This window comes from Strongylocentrotus purpuratus, unplaced genomic scaffold (genome assembly GCF_000002235.5).
Source record: "Strongylocentrotus purpuratus isolate Spur 01 unplaced genomic scaffold, Spur_5.0 spur5_scaffold_8, whole genome shotgun sequence".
Classification (NCBI taxonomy): domain Eukaryota; kingdom Metazoa; phylum Echinodermata; class Echinoidea; order Camarodonta; family Strongylocentrotidae; genus Strongylocentrotus; species Strongylocentrotus purpuratus.
In genome coordinates, this window is record NW_022145614.1 from 6,947,527 (window position 1) to 6,958,506 (window position 10,980).

The 10,980-nt window shown below is 34.0% G+C and overlaps 1 protein-coding gene across 1 annotated transcript in view; it reads left to right on the plus strand.

Annotated features, from left to right (window-relative positions):
* Positions 1 to 7,541, plus strand: part of LOC583384 (deoxynucleoside triphosphate triphosphohydrolase SAMHD1) — a gene marked incomplete in the record, with an annotated part of 34,712 nt that extends 27,171 nt beyond the window's left edge. The window contains 2 exon segments of the mRNA XM_030975095.1: positions 3,311 to 3,431; positions 7,199 to 7,541. Coding sequence (XP_030830955.1) covers positions 3,311 to 3,431; positions 7,199 to 7,212 — 135 coding nt within the window.
* Between the last annotated feature and the right edge of the window lie 3,439 nt (positions 7,542 to 10,980).

Consider the following 10,980-nt stretch of genomic DNA (forward strand, 5'->3'; position numbering starts at 1 on the left):
TGTTTAAGTGGCTCGAACATAAAGAGTAATATCTGTAGCTCTTGGTATCTTCTATATTGAATACCTTCTGGACTGGATGGGATAACACATGCATTTGTTTTCTTTGTTTTCCAGAAACCACTGGAAATCAGCAAAGCGATCTGTCTAGCTGTGTCAGAGGAGGAGCTGAAAGGACCCCAGCTTGATCCAGATGACCTGGTTGTACATGTAAGTACCCGATACGACGTACCCTTCTGACTTGGGTAGTGTGGACTCATAGAAGAACGTCACTACGAAGTTTGACTGAATTGATGGAATTCATTAATGCTAATGAAATGAAAAATATACAACACTTACTAAATTATACCTTGACTCAGTTTCGAACTGGGGTCCATCAAGCAGGGCTCCCACTTAGCCGAGTTGGAGCCTCGAGTTGTGGCAAGCTGGCGCGATCTTATGGCAAAATATGTTTTAATGATAAAACGGCTTGCCATAAGATCGCTCCAGCTCGCCACAACTCGAGGCTCCAACTCGGCTAAGTGGGAGCCCTGCTTTAGAGTCAGTTTATAGACAAAGGCTTGAGAGCTGAGCATATCACCGATTGTACCACTAGACCAACTAATATTTCCCTATCTTCTTTTGTTCATGTCTTTCAGGTGGTGAAGATGGACTATGGAATGGGGAACCAGAACCCTGTCGACTACGTCAGGTTCTACTCCAAGGAAGACCTGAACAGGGCCATCAAGATTAGGAAAGGACAGGTAAGGAATTATCTAGATTTTCATGCAACTTGCTGTTACGCCCTTCTGGCACTCAGCACATGAGACCATGTTAAATGTACGTTTACCTTGCGTGTACCAATGGAAAATAACTTTCTGTATCATAATAATAATAATAATAATAATGGGTTCTTGTAGGCGCTCATGTCAGTCAGATTTGACCCTCCTGGCGCTCCCGAGGTAACATAAAATGATCAAAAGGGAAATTCTCATACAGACCATTTCAGCATAAAGATGTATGCTTTAGAGGGACTTGCCAGTAATGTTCAGTAAATTATTATCTGTGCTCTTGTGTAGCATACAAGGCAGTATGGAGGTATTCGTACTGATTGGAGGAAAGAGGGGGGGTAGTGATGGTGGTGGATAGTCTATAAAGAGTTTATTGCCTATTATCCATACCAACAGTTTGTGGTATTCTTGAACACTGGAATGAGTATGGAAGGAGGGGCAGGCCTGATAAAAACCCGATTTAAATCGGTTTCCCGATTTTTTTTGTTGTAATTTTCCCGATTTAAATTTTTTTTTTTTTTTACCAGATTTTTTTTTCTTCCCTATTTTATCCTGATTTTCCTGATTCCCCTCTTATTTTCTCTATTCTTCCCTATTTTTTCCCAAATTTTCTTACTCGAAAGGGGGAATGTTGTTAGATGCCATTTTTCCCCGCGAATCCTCTTCTTATTTTCTTACTCAAGGGGGGCATGATTGAGGGGAAAACAAAAAACCTTTATTTTTTTTAGTGCTCACTATCATCCCTGGAGGGGGCAGTGGTGGCCATTGGCTGCTTTTGACAGTCATTTCCCCCTGGCCTTACTTTATGGGGCTGCCGCTGGCCTACAGGTATCCACTTTCAAAATCACCTTTTGAAGGACCAGAGCTGCCAACTAGTACGGATTTCCCGTAATTGGTACGGAAATTAACGACCATTACGGAATGTTGTCTCAAATTACGGATTTAAAAAAAAAAAAAAAAAAAAATGATTTTTTTTTTTTTTTTTTTTTTTTTTTTTTTTTTTTTTTTTTTTTTTTTTAAATGAATTAAATATGATTTATCGTAGCGAGTGCTGTGAATAGGAGCCATTTTTCATGATAAACTGTGTTGTGATGACCTGAAATTCAATACTTAACATCTTTGTGTGAGTAAAATCACCAAAAATTTCAGATAATCATGCGTCCGCGCAGTGTTGGCGTGTCGTTTTTTTAGATTCATAGCGCCGCATAAGAAATTACTGATTTATACCCCAAATTACTGATTTTGAGCCTTGTGATTACTGATTTTCTGTTCTGGAGGTTGGCAGCTCTGAAGGACCCATCCTCTTGCCGAGTCCAGGAATGAATAGATAAACTGATTTGATTTTAAGGTCATTAGGGACAAAATGTTAGTTAAATGGTAATGCATATATATTTTTCATTGACATCAGGTGTCCCAGATGCTTCCAGAGAATTTTGTAGAGCACTACATCCGTCTCTACTGCAAGCATCGTGATGCGGAGAATGTTGCCAAGGCCGAGAGATGTTTCGCTGAATGGTGTGACAAACAGAAGTTCAGTAAACCAAAGGTAAGCCGGAAGATACCATGAAAGTGATGCTCAAATGTGCTTCAGATTTGCTCTGCGGTCAATTTCCTACCGTAATCAAATTTCTAACTTTAACCTTGGGCCTAACACTATAATAAAGTCTTTAACCCTAACCCAAGGTCATTGATGATATGAAGCGCAGCAAATGTCCGGTCACACTCTGCTCTTATCATTGCATTTCAATTTATTTGAAATGATTTTGCAAGAAAACAATCTTTATTTTAATTACCAACATTATGCTTCATTAAACTTTTCTTTTTCTTTATTGAATGCCTTTATGTTATTGTAATTTCTTCGTGTACAGTTATAGAATCTTTACACCTAATTAATTTGAACATTTCATATACAAGCCTTGCTTTTCAGCATTTGCTACTCTTTTCAAAGAAAAAGTATTCTAAAGGTTATAACTCGGGTATTGGATGTATTAAACGTGTAAATTGTAAAATTCCAAATATTTTATTACTATTTACTCATATTAATGCAACACATCATTTTTGTTGAAAATGTAATAATTTTGTTAATACTATTGATGTTATGCGCTTCATTGTTCATATGATACTTTGAACATTGTAAATAAACTAATCTGAAGCTAAATTTGTAATGTACTTATATAACCAGCTGGGGTGGGGGGGGGGGGGGTTCACAAAGATCCAAAATCGAACCTAACTGTAAGTTGGACTTAAACATTATGGAGAGTCATTTGTAGCCTTAAATAAAATATATTCAAAAGCAAAAATTCAAGTGTTATAGAATTATCATAGATTCCACAGTAAGAACATAAAATCTCCTTGAAAATAGAAAATATGAATGATTTAGATCAACATTTTATGCCTTTTAAAATAACTTTTAAAATATTTTAAAAAGTGCTAACGGCTTTCCATAATTGTTAAGTCACCTTATCGCACCCCCAGTCATTGTTATAAGGTTTGAATAACTTAATTAATTGTGTGGTATTTTATTTTTTAATTTTCCTTAGCCCGGCAACTTCCTTGACTCAGCAATGACGCCACTTGATTCCCAAAAGCGATCTGGGGAGGGCGAAACCCGCAGCCCGTCCGAAGCCAAAAAAGTCAGGAAGAGCCTTGATGATACTTACAAAAGTATGTGATAGCAATATGTCAGTCATTATCGTATATATTTTATTAAGATCAGAGGTTACGTTGGAAAGACTAGCCGTAGATAAGAAACATTGGTGTTTACAAAGTGCCCTATATTGCCTTGCAAAGTTAGTTTGAGATTGGCATATTTTATCAAAGTTAGAGAAAATTGTAGGTACACTTTCACGACGAAATGTGATTTGATGCACTTTTGGATATACAGGGATTGTAACTTTTGAATATACAGGGATTGCTGGTCGTGGCAATCTGCTGCTAGATAGTTAAGGCATGCATGCTTTGAATGTGCACAAAAACTTAACATCCATTCTTTTTAACCCAAATTTGACCTCCTCACCAAACCTTGAGTATGACAGTATTTTATTCCTGCAAAAGGCCAGTAAAGTCTTCTTTTTTTAAAAACATGCTTAGTAACACTTCAATATCACACTGTATGTAAAGTCTGACCAATACGCCATAGAAATAATTTTGTTATGACACATTGTTCAAGCACCTTCAGGATTTTCTGGGTAACGTGCAATGACCATTTATGTCTTGTTTATAACCTTGTTTTTCATTAATGCACAAATTATAGCCCATCAAAAAGGTACATGCTTAAAAATCCTACTTTGACGCCTACTGAAATTTGTAAACGTACAGTAACCTTTGACATTTGGTGGTGATGACGACACAAGTAGTAGCCAGTACAATAATGTATTGTAATCGGTGGAGGCGACTTTTAAACTCTTAGTTTTAGACTATGCTTTGTATTGTATACCAAATACCGATTTAAGAATGTTAGCTGTTTTAACATGCCTTCAGCACTACAAAAGTTTGAATAATGTGATAAATTGAAGAAACAAGAATAACTTGTTTGATGTTGTTTATTTGAGTAATGGTGTAGGGATTTCCTGTTTGTACAGACAACTCATTTTGCCATAATTCAAGGAAAAAATTAATATTTATTTTTCGGGGGCTACTTTTCAAGCTTGCCTACATGAAAATAACATTCTAAAATTTGTTTTACATTGAACTCTATGTAAATTCATGGGGGCTCTTTTCTGATTTTTGGGGGCTCTTTTGGGCATTTCAGGGGGCTAATTTGCCCCGAGCCCCCGTGTATTTTTTTCACTGCCATAATTACTCTTTGTTTATAGCCTCTTTAAAGTAACACCAAAGATTTTGACATTTTAGGTGACGACACCTATTTCACTGATAGTTGTAAATACTTATCCTAGTACTTATTAAAATTCAAGCCTACTGAAAGGCTGTTTTATTATATTATATGACATAGGTATGAATTTTTACTAAACCAGTCTTATTAGCAATATTAGAACAGGTTTCAGTAACATATCAGTTTTTTATATAGATACTTTGTGACCTCTTACAGTATATGAATGAGTATTTAAGGATTTTTAATGTGAATATTGTTTAAAAAAAACTAGAAACATGATATTATAGCAACCAGATACAAATTATGATATACATCATTAGATACAAAAGATAAAGAATGCAGAAGTCATACATGATGCAGCACTGTGTACAATCATGTTGCTTCCATATCATCATGTACAAAAGAACAATACCCAAGAGGGTTGTATAATCATATGGTGTACATATACAGTGCATACTATTTATGCTTCCATATTTTTAGTGTGTGGCTTCTTCAAATGCTGGTATTTCAGCTTTTGTGATGATAGTTTGGTATACTTACGATAGTCACATTTGTATAGCGCTTAATGCTTTACATTCTAATTATTATATTAGATATAGGTAGTAAATATATTAAAGTGGCTTGCATACTCAAGCAAACCTTTATTTAGCAAAGCAAAACAAAGCAATAAAGGGAAATTTAGTTATCCTTCTTTGAAGGAAAATATATAGCTGATTTGGGAGAATTATAAGCTGAGATAATTACATGTATGCAATGGTTTATATTTTAAGAAATGTGCCTTATTTCACACAAGGGTAAAATTAAACCCTACTTTTCAACATAATTTTTTAAAATTTTGTTAATGGTTTTTAAGCTTGCCTTCTAGTAAATTAGATTTTAGTGACAAGAATGTCATGTGTATCAATAATGTACTGCAGTACTTTTTATAATGTGTATTCCAGTTTTAGCTGATGTATGAATGCAGTTCATATTTTTAGTATTGAGAGTAATTATGTATAAACCGTGTTTTTACTTCACATGTGAGTAGTGTATAGGGGGTGTCTGGTTATTTATCAAAGATGCTGCAACTTACTTTTTTTTTAGTAACACAGTTACTTTTTAGATAGATTCATAGAGAAGTTAATTGCTTATTCAGATGAAACATTACTGTATTAACTAATACATAGAGAAATTCAAAATATTTCTGGATAGTTAATGTATTCTGTCAGAGAAGATGTGTACCGTCATTGTAAATGTATTGAATAGCATGATGTGGAGATGGTGTGATATGATGGTTAATTCACTACACTTTAAAATCAAGAGCTCGAGGATTCAAATCCCAACTCAACAATACCTTTCTTTTGCAAGACGTTCATCTGCATTTGACACCCTACACCCAGGTGATTATGTAAATGGTAGTTGATATCCTATGTACTTGAGTACAATAAATTTACTTGGCTATGACGAGGGTAATGGTATTAGAGCACCACAAGGGTTACAGTGTCACCACCATTATCAAATGCATCTCTATTCACTAATCCAAACCCATATATTTTGCTAATATAGAACTGATTGTATCCTCCTATTCCTCTTCTAAGCGTTCTAAGTTTAGGACATAAATCAATGCACTCTGGAAGAATGGGGTATTGAGCATACAGGGTTTGTTTTATCTGTAGGTTTACATGAGAGGAAGAAAAATAGAGACGGTTGCTGTACCGGTACTCACTTTTAACTCACTTGATCCAGGATTATTCAGTCTTACGACAAGTCCCACTGGTTCCAAGATTTTTTCTGACTTGTTTTTCAATACAGATCGATCAATCAATCTTATTTACTGGGTGTAAGCCACAAATATGTTTGAATAATTGAAATTTCTCTCAGGAAGCATTACATTTATTTAAAAAAAATATAAGACTGTTGTTCTTATCCATGGTTTTCTTTGGTTGGGCTATATCTGGGTTACTATTAAAAACTGATATGTACTTTACTGAAACAGTTTAATTATGTGACATGTAATATTTAACAATGTTGTGTATGAATCACATTTATAAGAAAGGCTGATCTTTTAATTGCAACTGTTTCTCTTTCATGAATGTTTGAATTTAGGGGGAGAAGCTGCAGACTACAAATAAAAACTATTTTTCTAACCCAGTTTAAAAGAGCATAGTTTTGTCATTTTATTATTTGGCTGTTGCATGGTTTATGCATCCCAGCAAGAGGTTTGATTTGATTTGATTTGATTTTTGATTTATTGGTTTCTGCATCTTTTTTTCATCATACATTTTCATGAACATAATATGGTTTGATACAATATTTTAAGTGTATATAATTTTATACAGATAATTAACGAAATTAAACAAATATATTGAATGCATAATTAACATACATTAGATGCAGGAGGGCTACAGAAATAGGCAAGGTATCTTGACGTGCCCGCAGCCCTCAACTTAGATACAACAATAAAAATAAAAGTAAAAAAGAGTGTGACTTACAGAGAAGAAGAGGTTTTAGTATTTAATTTTAGCTTTTAGCTGTTTTGCCTTTTGATTTCCTATATTTTTTCTGAGTCTATATCCCCCTTCCTACCTATTTTCCCCTTCCTGTCGACTTATCCTTTCAGAGATGCACATGTAGACCTTGGATACCCTTCCCACAGTGATGTGAGTGATGAAGATACACAGCATCCAAGCGTAAAAGAAGCATGTATATTTATTTGAGAATAGATGCGTCGACGGACGGAGCTTCAAGAATGCATGCAATTTACTTTTCAACTGAAGACAACGGACAGACTTTGACATGATGCGGAGATATTGCCCGAACTCTATGACTGTTTTTGTTTATTTGTTTCTTTTTTCAACTCTCGGGTTATAATTTATACAAGTTTGCAGAATTATTGTATAGATGATGAACCCTCATGATCATGTCTTTAATATATTATCATTAAATGTGAGAGGTACACACTGTATGCTAAATGCAAAGAAAATAAGTATTTTTCACTGGGTGTGGAATCAAAACTGATATAGTAATGTTACAGGAGACTCATAGTTGTCAAAAAGATGAAATTTATTGGACGAGTGAATGAAGTGGTACTATTTTATTTTGTCATGGCACGACACACAGTACAAGGGTTGCCTATCTTTTCAGAAATGGATTTCATATAAAGATTAAATAATAATAATAATATGGTTATTTATATAGCGCCGGTATCCGCCAGTTTCTGACGCTCATGGTGCTTTACACATATTACCCTGGTCGTTAGCCGAGCTGCCAAAGTAACTAGCGCTCAAGCAAACAGGTATACAGAGACTACTGTGGAAGAGTTTATGTATTCATGCAGAATGTGGACAGTTTCACCTGTTGGTTGCAAATATCTATGCACCTCATATAGAAAATATGCAAATACAGTTTTACAAATATTTATTGAATGCTGTCCAAAAGGAATGAAATGGTGAAGAACATTTGGTAACTGGAGGTGATTTTGATTGCATTCTAGACCCTAAAGTAGATAAAATGGGAGGGGAAAATGTGGAAAAGATTGAAGATATTATGTTAAATTTTGATTTGATTGATATTTGGCGTAATATGTATATAAACGAATCCCGTTACACTTGGAGGCAAAAAGAGCCTTTTGTACAGTGTAGGCTTGATTATTTTTTTTAATTATGATCTTAAACCAAAAGTTTAAAAAGTAGGGATAACTTATGCTCTACGAACAGATCGCTCTGCTATAGTATGACAATTTAGTTGAGTGAAATATCCAGAGGAAAAGGATACTGGAAGGTAAACACTTCCTTATTACAGAATGACCTTTATGTTAAAACATTGATAGAAAATATCCAAAGATGGAAAATAGAGTATTTACATATGGATCCTCAAATAAAATGGGATTGGATGAAATATCAAGTCAAGTTATTTACAACTAAATATTCAAAGAAAAAAAATAAAGAAACTTGTAAAATCGAAATTACTTGAAGTTCTAGAAAAGGATTTAACAGCTATGAATAGTACATATAAAATTCAAGAAAATAGAAAAGTTGAAGGTGTTACGGTGAGAGCAAGATGTAGATGGTATGAAAAGAGCATCAAATATCTTTTAGGTTTGGAAAAAAGGAATCGAGTGAAAAATTATGTCATTCTATTATGCAAATCAGCAAGATATTTGAAAAGGCAGAAACAGTTTTATGAGACTGGTGCAAATAATGAGGCCAAGAAATTCTTGCAAAATGTATGTAGAGAGAAATATTCTTGATAAACCATTAGATAAGAAAGAAATTAAGGAAGCTTTGTATAGTATGGCTGCAAAAATAAAAGCCATAGAAATGACGGCCTTCCTGTTGAATTTTACAGAACATTTTGGAATATGTTAGAAGATATCTATTTAGAATCGGTGAGTGTAAGTTTAGAAAGGGGAGAATTAACAACTTCGCAAAAACAAGCAATTATCACTCTGATTAGAAAAGAAGGAAAGGATGAATGATACCTGGAAAATTGGAGACCAATTTCAATGCTGATATTAAAATTGCATAGAAAAATGTTGCTACCCGTTTATGTAAAATCCAATCAAGGATAATAAATTCATGTCAGACAGGTTTCATAAAAGGTCGTTACATAGGCAAATCTATTCGGACCATTATAGATACTATGTTCTATACCAAAGAAAATGGCATTCCGGGTCTTCTTTTATTCTTAGACTATCAAAAGGCATTTGATTCACTGGAGTGGGATTTTATTTTCAATACTTCTGATACATTTGGTTTTGGTCAGAATTTTCCAAACTGTATTCGGTCATTTTACACTAATATTAGCAGTTGTATTCGTAGCAATGGACATTCATCAGGATATTTTGAATTACATAGAGGTGTCCGACAGGGAGACCCCTTGTTGCCTTATTTATTTATAGTCTGTATTGAATCACTTGCATGCGAGATCAAACAAAGAGATGATATTAAAGGTATACTTGTAAATGATCATGTGATTAAATTGACTCAATATGCAGATGACACAAAATTGATTTTAGCGGATAAAGTGTCAGCAGAAGCGGCCTTGTGAGTTAGTAATAATTTGTCTTCATTTTCTGGTTTAAAAATCAACAAAGATAAGTGTAAAGCTATGTGGTTGGGCTCACACTATGAACATGACAGACAATAAAAGCGGACAAAATATACAGTTCCTCAGGTAGACAAAGGAACATCCCTTTACTGCTATTTTGTAAAAATGTGTAGAACAGGTGAATATGCATGTGACACCTGTTCTACACATTTTTACATAATAGCAGTGAAGGGATGTCCCTTTGTTTACCTGAGGAACTGTATATTTTGTCCGCTTTCATTGTCTGTCATGTTCATAGTGTCATATAGAGAGCCACAGGATGAATATTTTGAGTTTGAATGGCCGAACAAACCTATTAAGGGTCTTGGAATTGTTTTCCCTTACGACACTGATTCAGGTTTAAAGCTTAATTTCGATAAATGTATTAAAGATGTTAAGATATTGTTAAATGTATGGAGAAAAGGAAATTTTACCTTAATAGGAAAAATACAAATTCTAAAAACTTTTGCCTTGTCAAAATTCTTTTTTTTTTGTGCGTCAGTTTTACCTGTCCCTGAATATGTGGTGGAAGAATTAGAAAAAACTGTACATGTATTTTTATGGAACGGAAAAAGGAATTATATTTTTTAAAAGTCGTCATTGATTGCTCCGTATTCAAAAGGGGGTCTGAATATCAATGTTTAAGGTGCTAAGAATAAAATGGATAGTAAGATTTTTTGAAGAAGAGTATTCTTCATGGAAAATACTTTTTAATCACTTTACGAAAAAATATGGACAATTTTTACATTATTGCAACTTTGACAAAAAATAAGACATCTACCTTTATTTTACAAAGTGGTTTCACATGCAAATTTTGAGTTTAGAGAGCTGTGTAACAATGCCACTAATCAACTTTCCCAAGAAAGTATATACAATAGACAAATGGTAGCTGGTAACAGTTGTTTTGTAAAAGAACTATTTGATATTGTGTAGAAGATTTGTTTGATGAAAATGGAAAATTAATTGTTTTTTCCAAGTGGTAACAGATTGGCTTTAAGAATTATCTTCTATGGCGTTAAGTCGTTTCTGCCATTCCGCAGCGGTTGAAAGCTCAGTGTATTGAAAGTAGGCATTTATCAAAACAGCTGGACACTTGTATAATATTTCGTAATAGACAAATTTATATTTAGAAATTGTCAACAAAGATGATTAATATGGTACTCTTCATCATCATAATCATCATCATCATCATCTCAATTATCTCTTCATCATCATCATCATCATAATTGTCTCTTCATCATCATCATCATCATCATCATCATCATCATCATCATCATCATCTCAATTATCTCTTCATCATTATCATCATCATAA